We start from the raw sequence: 20,247 nt of genomic DNA on the forward strand, positions 1-20,247 counted from the left end.
CCAGGCGCAGCATATGTTGGACCTAATGAGAGGTTATACTCCGCAGCGACTGTCAACAAAGCAGTAATCGATTCTCGCAGGGGTAAATATCCACCCTCCCCCACAACTTGAGTAAAGAGGGGCGAACTGCAATGGGGTGACATTAAAACATCATCAGCGCGGCGGCATGTAGCTTGTAGTCACTGTCACTACTGACAACCAGGCTGTCTGCAGCTTCTGGGGGGTTTGCTGACACCCCTTTGTGAGTGACAAGGAACTTAACAATGACAGGAAAGAGAAAAACTAAAGCGTGAGGGACTCTAACTTATCCCATGTTTTGTGACAAACTATATGTTGATTGGGTTCAGTTGAATGCCTACTGTCTGAACAAGCTGACTTCAACATTAGTACATCTACAGCTAAGTTAAACAACAGTCATTACACTGGATCCAGGTGTGGCTCTTCTTGGCAGCATTGATGACCTTGTTCAGTAGAACAATTCAGTAAAATGGTGGAATGGACTTTTATCATATTATCTTTGAAACAAAAATCCCGGAGAGTGTGAAGAGGGACATACTGGAGAAACTCTACAAGCTTTGTCTGTGGTAGTTGTATTGGGGCTGGGTGGTATGTTGGGCTGGTAGGATGGGTTATCAGTAGAGATCTGGATCATGCAAGGACAAATATTTTAATCATTTGTTTGTATTGTATTGTTTGGTTTATTGCATAAAATTAAATTCACAGAGAAAAAGTTGAAATATATATATCTATGTTTTGTTTGGCAGAAGTGTCAGTAATCCATAAAGTTGAGTCAATGTTTTAACAAAAGTGTTTTACAGCATTGTTACTTACTTATGGATAATGTCAAGAAAAACCTGTGTTATAGATTCATATTACTGTAATTTATGAATCTCTCATAGTGCTATCAGAGAGTAAAAGCTAGGGCTAAATCTTTCTGCCCTCTTGAGTTGGTCACTCTAATGCTTCGCTTGTGGGCAACTGGGCAAGCACTGAAGGGGGAATCACGGGCATTGCACAAAACAAAGAGGATGCAAATGGGCATTGGTATTGTATAGAGAGGTCCAGGACAACTGGAGTGTAATTGACAGGGCCCTGTTGTTCGACCTCTGGAGGCTTCCCAAAAGAAAAGCAAACAGGACATTTCCATTTAGCCAACACGCAGGCTGGGAGGCTGGGAGCACTCGTGTCAGCTACCTGGGAGCAGGATAATAGGCTTGCTACAAATGTCTGCATGCCTGTATTAACTATTCACATTTTATGCATGTACCTGTATGAACGTATGTGACTGCGTGTGCATGTGTGTCCGAGATGAATAAGGGCTGCCATCATACAACATAGGAGAAAAGGCACATGAATACACAATAAGGCTCTAATGCATTATATGCATTATAAATGTACATGTAACTGAGTGCCCCTATTGTATAACTATATTTGTTGTATACCATGTGCCCTCACTCTGGAAAAAGAGGAAAAAGCAAAAACTCAATGTCATGGCTGAGCTCATGAAGTCTTATGTAGCTAAGCAAGCACTCAGGAATATTCTTGCCTGTCACTCTTTGATACTACTTTTGGCAGAATAGCCAACGCCTTGAGGTGGAGAGGAGAGAGAGAGAGGGGGAGAGAAAGGGGGAGGAAGAGAGAGAGATACAGTAAGTCATTTGACAGGCACAGAACCAGCGGGTATCAGCATCACAAATCCTCTCTGTGTGAAATTCTGTGTCTGTCACCAGCATAGGAGAGATGAGAGATGGCAGGGAGGATGATCGAGCGGCAGAGAAAACGACAGGGATGGAGGCTCCAGGCTTCTTTATGGCCATTAATATCACTGAGTATGCATATGTGCGACAGTTGAATCAAATAGACTTTCAACAAGAGGTCCGTACTCCACTCCTTAGACCTGATCCGTCTAAGCCGTGGAAAACCTACCCAAAACAGATCCAAAAAGAAAATAGAGCATCAGAACTGGTATGAATTAAACTGGGGAATAATTAATCCCAAAGCATCATGACATGCCACCAATTAATGAACAGAATAGCAATGCATGTCCCAAGAATCAATGTAAAGTCATGTAAACGAATTCGAAAAAGAAGCCCCAATTAGTCTGAATATAATATGGACCTGGCCAAATTCAGAACAACAACCATCTATTTCAGCAATTCAGAGGTCTGCTGCTGTGGTCATCAGAGCTTTGTAGGTGGGATTAAGCATGGAGACAACAACATGGAGAGCAACAAATAAATTACCGCAAAAAATGGCTATTGATGCAGCCAAACGGGTTCTTGTAAGAAATCCAATTAACAACTCCTTATGTTGAATTAACTGTTCCATAGCAACTACTAAACTCTTTTGAGTCAACTCAAAATGGCGTCAACAGGATAGATGTCATTTCTGATTGATTGGCGCAAAATAGCACCACCTCCCAAACAGGAAGCGTTTAACTTCAAACTTATTATTAAAGTGACAGGAAATAGTAATTCTGGTGCCCAGTTGAGTCTTAGTTACTAGGAATTGAGTGGATCTGTGAAGACATACAGTGGTGTGAAAAAGTATTTGCCCCCTTACAGATTTCTTCTGTTTTTGCTGTATTGTCACACTTACATGTTTCAGATCAACAAACCAATTTTAATATCAGACATAGATGACCTGAGTAAACACAAAAAGCAGTTTTTAAATGATGATTTCATTTATTAAGGGAAAAAAGCTATCCAAACCAACCTGGCCCTATGTGAAAAAGTATTTGCCCCCTCCTTGTTAAATCATGAATTAACTGTGATTAACCACATTTTTGAAAGCTGAGTTCAATTTCACTTGCCACACCCAGGCCTGATTACTGCCGGAGCTTTAGAATCAAGAAATCACTTAAATAGACAACATGAAGTAGGCTGAAAGATCTCAAAATGCAACACATCATGCCCCAATCTAAAGCAATTCAAGAGCAGACAAGAAACAAAGTTATTGACATCTATCAGTCTGGAAAGGGCTACAAAGCCATTTCTAAGGCTTTGGGACTCCAGCGAACAACAGTGAGAGCCATTATCCACGAATGGAGAAAACATGGAGCAGTGGTGAACCTTCCCAGGACTACCGGCTTACCAAAATGACTCCAAGAGTGCATCAACGTCTCATGCAGGAGGTCAAAAAAGAACCCCAAACAACATCTAAAGCACTGCAGGCCTCAATTGCCTCAGTTAAGGTCAGTGTCCATGATTCAACAATGAGAAAGAGACTGGGCAAAAATGGCCTCCATGGGAGAGTTCCAAGGTGAAAACCACTGCTGCCCAAAAAGAACACAAAGGCACACCTCACACTTGCTAAAAAACATCTTGATGATCCCCCACACTTTTGGGAAAATATTCTGTGGACTGACGAGTCAAAAGTGGAACTTTTTGGAAGGTATGTGTCCCGTTACATCTGGCATAAAACTAACACAGCATTTCGGAGAAAGAACATCATACCGACAGTCAAACATGGTGGTGGTAGTGTGATGGTCTGGGGCTGCTTTGCTGCTTCAGGACCTGGACAACTTGCCGTAATTGATGGAACCATGAATTCTGCTCTCTACCAGAAAATCCTGAAGGAGAATGTCCGGCCATCAGTTCGTGACCTTAAGCACAAGCGCACTTGGGTTATGCAGCAGGACAATGATCCGAAGCACACCAGCAAGTCCACCTCTGAATAGCTCAAAAAAAACAAAGTGAAGGTTTTGGAGTGACCTAGTCCAAGTCTGGACTTAAATCTGATTGAGATGCTGTAGCATGACCTTAAACAGGCCGTTCATGCTCGAAAACCCTCCAATGTGGCTGAATTAAGACAATTCTGCAAACAAGAGTGGGACAAAATTCCCCCACAGCGATGTGAAAGACTCATCGCCAGTTATTGCAAACGCTTGGTTGCAGTTGTTGCCGCCAAGGGTGGCACAATCAGTTATTAGGTTTAGGGGGCAATTACTTTTTCACATAGGGCCAGGTTGGTTTGGATAGCTTTTTTCCCTTAATAAATGAAATCATCATTTAAAAACTGCTTTTTGTGTTTACTCAGGTTATCTTTGTCTGATATTAAAATTGGTTTGATGATCTGAAACATGTAAGTGTGACAAAAAAGGGGGGCAAATACTTTTTCACACCACTGTATATACTTTGGATTCTCCTCATTGTTTAATACATGCACATAGTCAGAATGTCATCATTCATTTTACTGTTTCTAAGGCACATAGGGTGTCATTCAGTAATGTGTCCACATAAATGATCTTACTTAGTGCTAAGAAAATTATCACCATATTGAAGAAGAGTGCAAACCAGAGAGCAGTTTTATTTGTTGCTGAACAGCTCGTAAATTTGGTTCCTTGTAGAAAGTATTAGCACATGCCTACATTTTTCTACTACCATAATACACGTCTGAACTTTTATATACTCTGCAGGACCAGATATGTAGAAGTAGAGGAGACATCTAGTGAAAACCTGAAGCATGACGGGTAAAAAGAGAACAAGCAGTGTAATGGAGCTGATTGAGAAGTTGAAAGCAGAAGAGGTGTTCTTTTCCATCACCTGGGTGACTGATGCAGGGAAAAAAGAGGCTTGGACTGCATTAATGGAGGCAGTGAATGCTGTGTCCCCTGAGGGGTGCAATGTGGTTGAAGTAAAAAACAAAAAAAAGTGGTTTGATATGAAAGTTTATGTCATAAGGACAAAAAAGAGAGGGGAAAAAGGAAAAGAACAGGTGGAGGACAGGGAAAAGCTGATTTATCAGCCAAAAGATGAAAGGACTGCAGCAATTACTGGAGAAACAGCCCAATTATGTGGAATCCCTCCAAGGGATGAGGGTGACAGTGACGCGATTTCTATCCAGCACGGACTTTCATCAAGTAGTGACTCTCGTTTATCAAAAATCTTCATCCGAGGCTATTCTAAACAGTAGAGATTTTTAAACAGCTAGTGAAGTGATCAATCCTTCATTTTAATTGTCGATTAGGATGCCTGGCCTGTATATATCCAACATCAATGAACCTCAACACGTTTCTGGTACAGACTGAAATTTGTCAATTTAAAATAGTAAACTGTAGATGTATCATCAGTAAGAATTCAGTTAGTTTTTAGCATTCAAATATTGTACACAGTGTGTCATGAGATTTGTGTGTAGCGGTTTTTTAAGTTGTTAAGTTAAGTTTTTAGTGTGACAGAAATAGGTTGTTGATATACATTTTCAAATCTTCCCCACGCTGCATCCACCAACATGAAAATGTAAGGTGAGGTTGTTGAGCATGACTGTGAAAACTTCATGCCTGCTTAGTAGCTTCATCATTTCACTTTGGCTTCCAGGTACAAGGTCAAATATTTAGTGTAAGGCGGCAGAAAACTCCTTAACTCTAATAACCACAGAATCTGAGTGCATGAAGTCAAGTCTGATGTCTATCTTGCTACACTGGCTCTATGTCCAGTATCCTGCAGCACTAGATCCAGGACTAGTATCATGGCTGACCATCTTGCTACACTGCAGCAGCATCAATTACACATCAATGCCACATCAATGTCACACACTCTTGTGCATTTAATTTACCTTTTCAGTCTTCAGCCTCCATTTGCTGCCACAAAATAGGTTTGGTGGCTTGTGATTTGATTCATCTTAATGTCAAACCAAGGAGCAACATTAATGATAAGTCAATATGAAACAGGAAAATATTGTCCACTGCGTTGTTGACCTGTGAAAAGCTTAAACTGCGAAGCTGTAAAATCGAGTGTTGAGTTTACATTAAGAAAAATTAACGCCAATTCTAAGAGTGTTGCGACAAGTGAAGTTCCCTGATTGGTGGCAGAGTTTAGTGGGACAGAAATATTGTTTGCAAAGCAGACATTTTGTCTATAAGATGGATAATGTCTCTAAACTGGCTCGATTATAGGTAAAGTTGAAAACTAACATCTTGCAAGCAGAAGGAATGCCCACTCTCAGTTAGATGTATTATGACAGGTTATATGCCCTGGATCATAGCCAAGGCTCATCTGACGCAGATGAGAAATTAATAAAATGAAAGAACAGTTAGTAACTATGACATTTTCCTTATAGCTAACTCACCTCAATGAAAGGTGTCAGCATCAACACTGACTCCAATTTCCATAATATATGCCTGCACACAATGAAAACCTCCTAATCAGCACAACCCCCCCCCCCCCCCCCCCCCCCCCCCCCCGCCCCCCCACCCCCCCCCCGCCCCCCCACCACCACCACCACCCCAGTCCCCTTTCCTTTTTTTTAGTTTCGGTGCCTCTGGTGTTTGCTGCCTGGTCCCTGACACAACCCAACAATTCTGCATTCTGCAACATACCCAGCTTTGTCAACAACAGATCTCAGCACTCACTGGGTAAAGTCTTAGTTTGTCACCCAGGTTTTGGTCTCCTGACATTTTGTAAATCCTGTCTGAAATGCCTCACAGACAAACTGCAGGCACTGACTGTGAATGCTGGAAATGCATCACAATAAGTGAGGAATGCAGGAAATATACAATGATGAAAGCACTGGAGGAGCACTGCCAGACTTCAGATTCTAAAAGGTAAAGTTGGAATTGACATGTCAAAGCCCAGAACAACAAAGAACAAGACAGGCAGAATCTCTTTCTTTCTCTCTGTCTCAGTGTCTCTCTTTCCCGCTCTAACCCACACACAGGAAATGCAGCCCCCCCGGGAGAGCTGATAGCAGAATTATAGGGGCGAGCTTACTGTGTGTGAGTTTGTTTGTGTTTTGGTGTGTGTGTGTGTGTGTGTGTGTGTGTGTGTGTGTGTGTGTGTTCCTGTTCGTTTGAGCATGTGTGTGTTCCTGTTCGTTTGAGCATGTGTGTGTTTGGATGTGTGGAGGGAAAAAAGGGAGTTATGGTAAACGAAATGAGATAAGGATTGAGAAAAAAAAGTCAAGTAAGAATAGAGTCAACACACAATACACACAGTAGAAATAAGTCACACATACAAACACATTCACACACACACACACACACCTAACACATCCTCAAGGCTCTCATTTCTCCCTACCCGTCACATCAGCAGTAGCTCTTGTGGCCCTTGAATTCCTTCGATCACACACACGCACCTACATCTACAGTATATAGTCGTGTATCACAGGGTGTGCCACTCCAGTGTGTAAAGCTGTTAAGCAGCAGCTGCTCCACTAGATGTTTGGTCCCTTTAGAGCTGAAATATTGATCAGTTCTCAGGCAAAGCAGTGGAGTCTGCGCCCCCACCATCCCTATGTATAATTGAAGTGTATATCTCTTAGTGTGGCATGCCAGTTGGGAGAAGGAATTAAGCCCCGAGGTAAGCTGAAGGCCTGTCTCTGCTGCCATAGCAGCTCCTTTGTCCATCAATCATATGGCTTTTCATATAGGCGGGTTTCATAGGCTCGCTACTTTTACTGTAGGAAGTGCCATGCCTTGTAAAAGAAAATAGAGAATGGAAGACAGAACATAACAAGACTCAATATAGGTTCATGTTTTACTGCTGGCCATTTATCTGAGCAGGTCATAGGAGGGGATACAAGACTCCTTTGGGCTACTTTGGGCAAAAGAGCAGTCATACAGGAGCAAAATTTCATATGTTAAAGCCTGGGATACAAATTTAGGCCGGAAATCTAGTGTCAATCCTCACAACAATCTTCACTCTGTTCACAACAGACCATGAATACGGTAAACATTTTGTTCAAATATTTTTCTGTTTACTGTTTATGCTAATAACATACTCTTTACTTTAAGCTTAAAAAACATCCAAAATAGCTAAAAACAGCCAAGTGTCTTCATTTTTAAGACTTAGTGAATTATGCTTCCATAATTAAGGCAACAGGAATACATTTTCATATATATCATCATGTGTTTGTTTTGCACCTGGCATTTCATCAGAGCTCTGACTAGACTTGTGTTTATCATCATGAAGCTCTGGTAGCTCTGAGTAACTGCAGATACTTCGACCTAACAGAAAAGAGCATACAAGTCTTCATTTTCCAGATTATTTCCAGGCATATGCAGCGCCTGCCTTCCTACATAGCATGATAACGTTTTTTGAAACATATACTTGGGAAGGTAGTTGCAATATGACGTGCTGAGGGCAGCCTGCTAGTATGCATTTCTGGTTTTAAACACCAACCATGTCCCTTGGTGCTCATGAAGACATTTGTAATTCTCCGGCATTTAGCAGCACCTTCTGGGCTTTTCTTCTTTTAATGCACTCTCTCTCGGCTCTACCTTATCTCTTTCTGTTGCTCTCTCTTCCTCCTGTACTGTCCATTTCTTCACCTCGCTGCTCAGCCACGCACACTCCACACACTGACTGAATGTGTTGATGTGTACGTGCATGCTACCAGTCACATGAGCTGAAGGACAGAGATCATACCAGGTTAAAAGCAGGCGCTGGGCTGGCGGTCTGCAGCTCTGAGGGACTGTTGTTGCCCTGTGTTGTTTTCTCTTTGATTTAACCATTTTATTTTGCATTGGCACTGGCCTGACACTCTGCGCCAATTAGCTTGCCAGGCCAGAAGGAATTCTCCCAGTGCTCCCAAAGGCGAGTCCGTGCCTGGTTAAAAGATGACGCTGGTGTTATGTTGTCAACAAATTTCATAAAAAGACCAAAATCAACAATGTGTTAGTCTGTCCCTTTCCTGTCTGTAGCGCTTATCCACAACCCCCCATTTGTTCCTTTGAAGAGGTTAACTTTTAAAAAATGTACATAGTTGGTTTTCTGTTGTTTTTTTTTAAGCTGAATTATTTCCTAAAATAGATGTGCACTATAGTTGCTATCAAAAGTTACTCAAACATAAATAAATAATCACTTAGTTGTGCATTATCATCAGCTGTGGATTAATACACATTAGGTGCCCTTGGGAATATTCACAGCAACAGGACAGTGTATGTGGGATGGACTACAGCAGCCAGGTTCATTCTAATGAAAGAATATGTCACACAGTGCAAAAATGTGCCTCATTCATGTGTTTCTTGAACAACAAAGGAGCTTTATGGCACAGACGAATAAGATATATCAGGCTTTGGACACACAGCCAATATTTTCTAACCTTGATAACGAAGCTAGCTTTCTTACTTCCTGTTCTTCATATGAAAGGTCTAACTCTAGCAATACGTTTGCCACAGTGGTGGTAAGGTTTATAATTTTCTGTTAACTAATATTTGTGTTCAAATGGAAAATGATGAATGATGAGAATTAGTGTATAAACGCTGCTTTAGACTGGTTATACTATGTACGCTGGCAGTCATAGCAGTTTGAAAGGTACAATAAAAGCACAGCATATTCAGCTGAGTTTGATACGCATTATGTCAAAGTGTAGGAATGTGTGTTCTGATTCATATTAACATCACCTGCTGCTTAACACACAACTCATGATAGTTTTTAAAACAATCTGCTTAAAATTTGATGGTTTAGAGGCAGATATGACAGCTATGTGCTCTCAAACTGCAAACATTTTCAAGCAAGTGATGCATAAATCTCTAAACTAGACTGAGCCCATCCACTATGAGGCAGCACAGATTGTGGTCAATAGTAAATCTCTGTGGTGTTGGGCATGTGTGTTTTTTCCATGCCACTAACTTGAGAGTCTCTGAAGCATTCCACGTGCAAACAACAGGCCTAATCAGTCTGTTTATCAAACCTCCCCAGTTAAGGTAGTTATGCAAATCTCTAGCAACAGGTTTAAGAACCCATAGGCTACAAAGTGTAAGCCATGCATACAAAATTAAAGGTGATAATGCACCAATTTAGCAAACACCACCCACACAGTTACACATCCATTTACTTATCCTAATAAAAGGTTAATTTAATAAAATAATGCTGTGCCAAATTGATTAAAACAACCTGCTCAAAAGAAAAACAATTAATGTGTCGGGCTGTTTTCTAAATGATTGTGATAATTGCCTTGTGTACGCTTTTAGAAATGGCAATATTGGCCTGTCGGTCTGTGCGCCTGTCTGGACTGAAATACCTCAACAACTATTAAATGAATGACCATGAAATTTTGTAAAGATACCCATAGTCTCCAGTGGATAAATCTTAATGACTCTGATAAGTCCCTGAATTTTGCTCTAGCACCACCATGGTGTTTACATTTGTAGTTTCTGGTGAAATATCTTAACAACTACTAGATGGACTGACATGAAATTAGGTACAGACATTCACACTCCCCTAGGATGAACTTTGATAACTATGATGATCACCTAACTTTTCATCTAGCACCATCATGATGTGAGTGTTTAAGTTTGTCCAGTACTTTGGCTTGTGATCAAATACCTGCAAAAGCTAATGACAGCCACAGCTATTCTTTGTTTTTAGAGCTAATTAGCCAATATTAGTATGCTAATATGCTAAAATGCTAAAAATCAGCTTGTTAACATTGTTATTTTATGTTACTATTCTGACAGCAAGACTATTAGTAGAGCCTTAAAGAGCAATTAGCATGATGCTTGTTTTCATATATAAAAACACTACAATTTCCAGGGTTAAGAATGAGCGTTCATGTTTAAAGGTTCTGCACACCCACCAAGTTGATTTCAGTTCACCTGACTAATTGCACATGTGCTCAGGCTGACGTTGGGTGGAGATATGCCAGAAATAACGTCATGCCATCAACATACCAATAAGAGTGATGAAAGAGTAAGTAGAGCTGCCGAAACAGGTGCAACTAGAAGGTGATGGAACATTAATCAAGTGGTGAAAATACGTCTAATCAGGCAAAAAGGGTCTGTGTGGGTGGATCATGGGTGCAGGGCAATTAACACGAGTACTTCATTTTCCCAACATGATCATTTAACGGTAGGCCTTTTCGAAACAAACATATTTCCTTCATGTAGCCATCTGCTAATGATGCATTGGTAAGTGTTACATGACTTTGTGGTTGTGTTTACATTCTGTGGACTGCAGTTATGGGGAACAATACAGCAAACATGTTAAAATGTGAAGGCTAACTTTAACAAAGTGATAGAAAACCCAGCAAAAGCTAAGCACACGTAACTGCTGATTCAACTAAATATTTAAAAACGGCCTGGTAGCAGTACCAGTATTGATACAGGCATCAGTACAATCCAAAACAATACCTATCGTAAGGTGACAGTGAGGAGGCAGAACTAAAAGCCCGTATCTGTACATCTGTTATGTATTTAAATTAATCTGACACAGGATTTAAAATCACATCGACTCATTTCTAATCATTTTATTTACATACTTAGGGCATTGTCACTGTAACTTGTCTTTTCAAGATATGTCATAATTTCAACATCAAGTTAGGTCACTCAGAAAAATGTCAGTGGTTCTATACTATGTAGGTCCAAAACTGTTTCTTACACTGTTTTTTTTACAAAGAAATAAGGTTTCTTACAAAAACTATTCATTTTTGTTTTTTTGGTTCTATTTGCTGCACAGCTTTCCAACTCAGAGCAGATCTGCAGCATCTGCATATGAATGCATTTGACTAATCGGGTTCAAAGAGTTATCACAGTACTAATTAAGATATAAATGCCAGTGCAGTAATGGCATTAAAAACAACCAGCTATTTGAACAATGAATAGTCCTAGCATGGTTACCAGTAGAAACATCAGTCTATACTGTCCATAATCTAGACATCCATCAGAGGAGCAGCATCATTCGCAAACCAGCTAGACGTAAAGTAAATGTTGCAGGTAAATGTTGGGCCCCTTCCACTGCAGATGTTTGCTTCTCTGATTATTCTCTCACCGTTTCTTTCTTTCTATTCTTTTCTTGTGGAGAGAAATAAAGGACTGGCGTGAGATTTAGATAATCTCACCTTTTCTCTAAACTCTGAAGTAAAGTGCCTAACTTCTTCCTATGTGACAGCTGAATAGACACGCTTGAATAGATGTAAATCATGTGTGCATTCATACGTGATAGACTGCAAAACATGTATATAGCACACAATAACAAACACACAAAGAGTCAAAAGAGAAGCAGTGATAGACTGCAAAACATGTATATAGCACACAATAACAAACACACAAAGAGTCAAAAGAGAAGCAGTGATAGACTGCAAAACATGTATATAGCACACAATAACAAACACACAAAGAGTCAAAAGAGAAGCAGTGATAGACTGCAAAACATGTATATAGCACACAATAACAAACACACAAAGAGTCAAAGGAGAAGTTTTTCTTGAGCTGAGCCAGCCTTTCTGGAGTATATGTCTCCTTTCAGAGAGCATGACAAAAACGGGAGGGGTGGAGGCTTTAACTGTAGCTTCGTTACAGCACTGACAGCTTAAATTTGGCAACCTATTGTGCGGTTTAAGGAGAAACTTACGCTTTACAGGATGAATGTGACTGCTGCCATGTGTTCAGTTCTCTGAGCCCTAGTTTTAACCATATGGGATTCTTTGCTTTGAAACCAGTTTGCTCTTTAGAGAACAACTACTTAAGAAACAAAAGTAGAGGAATTGCATGACCGGTGTTCAATTGCTGTCCAATCAGTGAAGCACTGTCTTCTTCTGCTATTCGGTGCTTTGCAGTCATGTAATAAGGTCGAGAGTATTGGTGCGTATGGCAGTGAGGGGTATTGTTTTCATCGCATTGTGGAGATCCAAGACCTGACAGTCCACTCTGCTGAGGGGGTCCTTAAGTTTAGGGTTAGAGGGTAGGATTACGTTTTGACATGTGATTATTTTTGTAGAAGGGACAAAGAAATAAAAGGTACATACATATATATATATAATATGCGTGTGTTTATGTGTGTGTGTGTGTGTTTCTCCGACTTTATTCTGTGCTGTGCTATCTGCATCATGCCAAACAGCGTTTGGAAACAGGGGTTGCACGGACAGGAACAAAACTTGGCCTTTTCTCCAAAGCCCAGCTGTCGGCCTGATGATGTTGCACATATGAGAAGAAACCACTGGCCCCCTGTGAAGGCAGGGAGTTCAAATGGAGTGATCACAGTGAGAGACAATGCAGAAAGATGCACATTTCTCTCTGCCCCCTCCAGTCTGTCAACTCCTCCGCCTGTGCTGTCGGTAGCACAACATTGCCCTCTACTGCCAACAGCTTTCACTACCCCAGATTGAATATGGCAAGGACAGCCACCCTGTAGAAAATGTCCTATTAGCTGTCAAACAATCAGAGTCATGATGTGACAAAAATAGCAACTGTGCAAAAAGCACAAGCGTAGCTTGGGTGATTTGGCACATACTGAATTTTGAACCATATTTTTAAAGAATATTGTTTTTAGTTCACATGCCGTAGACTGATTTCTCTTTGTAAAGAAACCCATGACATGAAAAAAAAACAAAATCGTGTAGAAATGTACAATAACCTAAATTTTCCTTTGTGCATCTAAACAGACAACTAAAAGCCTAGAGTTTCAGTATGATTTGTCACTACGGAGCTATACTTGCTGCATCCCATTCATAAAAGCAGTTTCACAAGATTTGAAAACCATTAGAGCATTGACAAACCTATCAAACTGTCCTCTATGTGCATTCTACAACAAAAGCTTACTAAGTCAGACTTGACAATTCAAAAACAGCTCGTAAAGTGGCAAACACAAAAGGCAACGGACGGCGTCACTGTCAAGACGTCTTGCCTCTGCTGGGGAAGAAAGAAATCCAGAGACAAAGCAAGAAAATAGCTTTCGTAAGAGCTCTCTCTTTCTCTCTTTAATTACTTCGCATCTTTGCTTTTCACCCGATATTAAAACCAATCCATCATGGCTGACTGTGGGGAGGTGGGGGCCTTGCAATTTTCACTGCGTTCCTGTAACTCAGGAGAGGATCCCCCCCTCTGACATTATTTGGATATCAAACAGCAATTTGCCACTCATAAACACCAGCATGAATGCGAGTGCATCGGGCCAAATCCAATAAAAAAGCTGGTGCAGCTCTTGCGGCACGACACAGAGAGGGCCAGGCCCACTTTATCATCCTGATAGGATATGATGTGGTTTATATTATTACCCTGGATGGATAATGGGATTTGGATGCTTATTGGGATACCAAGTGGGTTTTTATACAGGCTATGACTATTATGGTGGATCAAAGTAAGGCCATACACTCTGAGAGATTGTTCGATCAAAAGAACATCAAGCAGAGGAAAGGACAGAAAACAGATGGTGACAAAACTGGAAATCAGAATGTGCCATAGCTGTGACTCATTGGTGTCTCTGTAAAAAGCCTTATGCAACACTCTGCATTTATCAGCCAGCTACAGCTCACAGTATCCCTTCCATTAAAAAGAGTTTCTCAAAACATCTTGTACAACAGCTCACACCGTAAGCAGATCAGGCCTCATCAACACTGGAAGCTGCGGAGAAGCTCAGCAGTGGTCTGACGCAATCATAAAACAGTGGGTGACTGGCCGCCACCCAGGACGTACAGAGACCTTCAGATGTGTGATTGAGAGAGAACACAGATATCCAGCTGCTCCTCAGAAATCTGTTCAAAAGTAACAGAGTGACTTGGAAGAGATGGTAAACATGATGCTGGGAGACTCTTCCAAGGGCTATGACTACATAGGGGTGAATTTATAGGTCACAACTGATGGCCCTTTCACAAGAAACTCCTCTGGCAGGCCTTCCATCAGCAGTGCAGCTGCTCTGTATTTGACCCTTCCCTATGGTTTTTGATTAAGATATGATAACAGAGGGGACAAATATGTGTTGCTGGCCATTGTGTTCTCTCTAACTGAAGGGCAGATCACCAAAAACTGCTGCCAGATACATAAATTTACATGTAAGGACAATAGGCTTGCTGTTCCTTCATTCTTTCTCATTGCTTCCAGCTTCATGTGTATCCCATAATTCAGACTGATGTTTCTCACAAAAGTGAATCAGCTCATGATGTCTATTTCTCATGTATTACTGACTCTTTCCTAACTTCCATTGACTATTTTGCCCCTGTTTCCTTTTTCCTGAGGACCAACTCATTCATTGTTTAGTATTTATGGTATTTAATCACTGGGTGGCTTGTATTTCATAAGGAATTTTCTTTGTTCGGTTGCTTGCGTTTAGACAACATTCAACACTCAACGACTTTTTTTGTGAAACAAAAGGAAGCTTTTGGTGAAAAAAAGACATTTATATTTCTCAAGGAACATAAGTATTGTTCTGGTATCAGTACAGAAACTCAAAAAAAACATCAAAACAATCCACAACTCTGAAACTTGATGGAGTCAAGGGACAGACAATGTGCAAATATGCAACTTAAATAAGGCTTCCAATCTCAGTTTGAAATTCTGAGGTTGTCCTTGACCAAGAGTGTCACGCTGTGCATCTTTGACTAAACCATGGAAAGAACACTGATTTTTAAAATACTAGTGTGGTGTCATGGTTTGCCCAGTTAGATCTCATCTAACCGGGCTCTGGATTGTACAGTTACACCTAAAGAGTTGTTTGAAGCTATCAGCCTTAACTGTACCTTCTGAGCAGGAAACAGGCCACCAAAGCAGCATGGACGACAGTCCGGAGGGTGCCTAACTAAACAAAAGAAATCCTTTCAAGTTGAATGGATATCATGAATATAGTTTGATTTATGGCATATTTCAATATCAGTGTTGTACAGTTTGTCTTTTGTGTCTCAAGTCCTCAGAAGCTACAACATTCTCTTTAGCATTTTCAAGAAGTAATTGGAAATTTCATCATCAAAGCACATTTTTCACACAAGTACATCACACAATTTGACATAAAATTGTTTCTTTGTTCCCTTTGTCTAATGATGATTACAGAGAAGAAACATCTCAAAGAACAATGGTCGGGGAAAGTAAAGAAATTTCAGAAGTGGAAGAAAGCGAGACAGTAGATGTATGCGCAACTCCATCCACACATTTGACTGAAACAGCAGGCCAACTTTATCCACACTGACTCAAAGAGAAAAGTACATTGCAATTGCAACCCAAAGTCAATAAACCAGTAAGTATTTAGTGTTGCTTCTTCAGAGGAGCTCAACCACAGCAGAAATATTACCACGCCCAAAAGAGGGTATTAAATTACGATAAATGCTACAGTAAGTACATGTTATTGCACCAAATTTACCCGCAAACCATAAAGGATTGACGTCCTAATGGTTGGAGTTACCTCTTTGTCTTGATAATGTAGCCGAAAACTGCTCTCAGCAAAACAATATGTACACAAACACTAACCTGGAGCTAGAAGTGATGACACGAGGAAACAAAACCAATATTATCGCCATATCACAGGAGGAGCCGTGCTTGAGGCTCACAACAAGCAGCCGACTCGAAGTGATTTTGTCAGTGGTGGAAATAAACTTTCTACAAAATGTATTTACAGCTAAAACTGACAATTGGTTTCTTATTATGTAATTTATCAGCTACTTTTTCAGTTAGTCAATTCACAGTGTAGGCTATAAAATGTCAAACTAATTGAATGATCTCTATCAGAAGTTAGCTCACTATGATGTCTTCAAATAGTTTATTTTGTCTGAAAGTGCTATGAAATACAAAAAGCTGAAAATCTTTACTTCAGATATTATAATCAGCAAGTGTTGGATTTTTTCAGTTACTTGATTGATTACTAAAGTTAATTAACTTGACTAATCCTACTACAGAAAGAGTAGGGAATAGGAATTTGTATTATAAATCTTAAGAACTAATATAATAAAGCAAACTCTACTCAAACAGTCAAGTATTCTCAAATAGACTTAATAAAATTGCAGCAAAAGCTGGGAAGAGTGCTTCAAGAAACCTCCATGTGAAAAAAGGTGGAAGACGAAAAGCAAAAATATAAGTTTCAAAATAAATTCTTAATTGTGATGACACTGAGCTAACTAAACCCTGTCACTTTGGTCCCAGAAATCTTCAGCACACCACCATAAATGCAGTGTAAAACTTTTGTTCTTTTGTAAAAAGAACGAATTGTACCATGTGCTTAGGATGCCTGGCTGCCTGCCTCAGTGTGCTGCACTGTCATTCAGTCTAAAGCAAAACGCAGCTGTGCCCAAAAGCTCAAAACAACTCAAGTTGTGTTGTTTAAGATGATTGATGGATGCAGTTAAGCCACATGGTCCATTTTGAATTGACAGGGCTTCTCACGGGTTTTGTGTATCTGCAGCTAACAAACTGGCACTGGGTCTTAGTAGGACTGCTGAATCTGTCGATCGTGAAAGTTTAACCTGTAAGACAGTGACTGTGTGAGGAACAGCAAAGAACTAATGGAATGCAACTGTGAACACATTTAATGAGGCACAAATACTGCCTTGGAAACCATTAGATGTTAAATTCGTGAACCCACTGCATGCTGGTTAAAAATCAATCAACTCTTTTCAAACACAGCTGTTCAGTGGGCGTGTGAAAACTGAGGAGTTGAAATAGTAAAATACACCAAATTTACAATGTGAGGCTGCCAGCGTTTTGCGATCACTGGCCACACAACAAGTGAGAAGTGTGAACAAGATGGTTTCCTGGGTTTTCCTGATCCTTCCAGAAATAAGTGCTACAAGCACACTGACTTCCTCAATACCACTGGACCTGTACAGTCAAATGAGGACACCGTATTGATTGTCTTAATTGCCCTACACACCGATGATACGATCACAATTTATTCATCACAATTTATATATTATTACAATTTATTTTATTTTAGCTGATTAGACCTCATCTAATGGGATGGTCACATTACACTTCCATAGTACAATTAATGACTCCGTTTTCCCATTTTTTCTATTGAAGTCCATACGATGGACAAATTCTTGGATATGTGTCCTGTTTTGGTGCAGTCTCTAGCTGGAAAGTTCACTTTGACTGAGCTGATGTGATGAAATATTCATTTTTGAAGGTATTTCATCTGGATAAGCCAAGAACAAACATTCTGTACTATTTTATGTCAACAGTTTCAATTTTGTTTCATTATAGAATTAGATATCATAACAGAAGATGATATATATATATATATATATATATATATATATATATATATATATATATCAAAATTAATAATATCTATGGACACAATTTTTCCAAACTTCTTTTATTTAACTCTGTTAATGTGTCTTATTGAGTCAATACTTTTAAATGTTGTAGATACACATTTTATTAAAGCTCCTGAAACCAAGTTTCCAGGATCTTTAAGGGAGAACTCTGGTATTTTTAAATGGAGAGGCTCCCTACAGAAATAAACATGGAAGATCCTTTTTTTTAACCACAAATAGGCGTTATATCACCCTCCTCATAGGCACCACAGTCCACTGACAAAAACAGTAATTTTAACTCACAAAACATGGAGTTGCTGGTCTACTGCTGTCTCAATCAGTTTGTTTGTTTTTGCTATTGTGTGACTTTGGTGTTTTAAAGGGTTACTTCAGATCCAGCACCTTGTTTAACCTACAAGAACACAAACAAACAAACCAATCCAGGCAGCAGTAGACCAGCAACCCATGTGTTTTGAAAGGTACAAGTACTGCTTTTGTCAATGGATGGGCAGCTGTTTCTGGTTAAACAAAAAGGGACAGAGCAATTGTCCTGAAGGATTACATTACAGCCATTGAAGGCCACTCACAGCCCAATCACAGCTGCCAGCTGAGGCGATTTACTTGACCAATACCAAAACGTTTTGTACCTACCAGTCATTTCACACCCAAAATATGTAAAAACAGGGCTAAGGTTTTTAAATACAACAATTGTCCTTTAACAACAATTTTATTAGAAGGTTTTTGCATTGCCACAGCCATTGTGCCATTTGGAACCATTGTAAAGTATACTACCTTCTTAACCTGCAAAACTAACTACTTATAATTTGATCAACAATTGATCTACTATTCATCAAAATTCTATACTACCTTAAAGCAATATAAAAGGTATATGATGCAATTTGTATTGTATCCATGATTTTCTTCTGAAACGTTCTGTGTAATAACTTTCAGAATGTGTTGCTTTAGCTAAAAGTGTAACTTGCAGGCTGAGAAAATGGACTGGACTCGCTTATAATGTGGGACTTGTTGGGTGGAACTGGAATCACTTATTGGCAATCAGGACAGTTTGTAACTCACTGTGTTTGGGCTGCAACATCCTCAAGATTGTAGCAGAACACAGTCCAATCATTGCTGCCAATTTTGAAGTTTTGAGTGGTGGAGCTCTTGGGTTGCTTTTAATCTAATAATGGCTGAGCTAAATTATTACAATGTATGCACAAATTGGCATTGATTTTACTATATGATCATCAGCCAACTCCTTATCCAAACAACATGAGGGGAGTTTAAAATAGTGCCTAAAAACACGACACACAGTAAATCACAGCTGCGTGTCATCTTAACTTGTCTGGCAATATTTCAGTGAAACGCCTGTTATAATAAGGCTACCTCATTGAAGGAGATCTTGTTGTTTTTCATCCTCTGGGGTCGACTCTTCCACGTTTTCCCGAAGAAGTGCTGGTAATTTCTATCAAAAAGGGTCACTCGCAGCTGGTAGGTCAAATCTTGTTCCCCCCCTGACATCTCCTGTAAGTAAGAGTGAGACCCCCACATTAGAAAAGTCACAGTTCATCATCATCTTATAAGATTTGGATCTGTGAAAAAGTAAAATCTTAAAATCTAACTTCTCTGTAAACATCCAAGCCTCAAGATCTTTATACGAGATCAAATTCCAAAAGATTCTGCATACATTCACACACAAATTAACACTTTTGTGTGTCTTATTTCCATCCTGCTTGAATGGATAGAGGCGACAAGCAGTGGCTGTTCAGATTATCTGCAGCAGTGTTTGGTGGATTATCTCTAAACCGAATTTATAAGAGGACTCATACCATGCTTACACTATTATTTTGTACAGGCCAAAGTATTGGGTCTTTACATAAAACACAAAGTCATCTTAAATTATAAAACTTTTGAACGGAGTTTTGGATGTGACGTATCATGAAGTATAGGGGCGAAATACTGTGTAATGTTAGGCCTTTATACTATCTTTGCTGTACAATGGCAGCCATCTCTACCATAAGCACAACTCTAGCAAGCATTTAACGCTAGTTGTGAGCAGTCACCTGCGGGAGGTGCGCTGTAGTGAGCCGGCTGAGGCTCAGCTGGAAGCCGTGGGACTGGGTGAAGTGTTTCTCCACAGCCAGGCGGACAGTCTGGCTAGGCGGGGGAACCGACCGGCTTCTCTCAAACACTTCTCTCCAGCCGTCCGCCATTGTGGATATGTCTCCCGTTTTCACCATATTCTTCACTTAACAGAAAAATGGCAATGGCATTGCAAAAAAAAAGCAGAAAAATCGCGTATAACCGAGCTACTGCTGTGAATATTTGTCTCTTCCATCCGTTTGGATTTTCAAA

At 40.0% G+C, this 20,247-nt stretch overlaps 1 protein-coding gene across 1 annotated transcript in view; it reads right to left on the reverse strand.

The window, feature by feature from the left end:
- Positions 1–20,132, reverse strand: part of nphp4 (nephronophthisis 4) — a 153,849-nt gene extending 133,717 nt beyond the window's left edge. The window contains exons 1-2 of the mRNA XM_070840057.1: positions 19,956–20,132; positions 19,279–19,416 (exon numbers count right to left, since the gene is read on the reverse strand). Coding sequence (XP_070696158.1) covers positions 19,279–19,416; positions 19,956–20,132 — 315 coding nt within the window. The remainder of the gene's footprint in view (positions 1–19,278; positions 19,417–19,955) is intronic.
- Between the last annotated feature and the right edge of the window lie 115 nt (positions 20,133–20,247).

This window comes from Pempheris klunzingeri, chromosome 11 (genome assembly GCF_042242105.1).
Source record: "Pempheris klunzingeri isolate RE-2024b chromosome 11, fPemKlu1.hap1, whole genome shotgun sequence".
NCBI lineage: Eukaryota > Metazoa > Chordata > Actinopteri > Acropomatiformes > Pempheridae > Pempheris > Pempheris klunzingeri.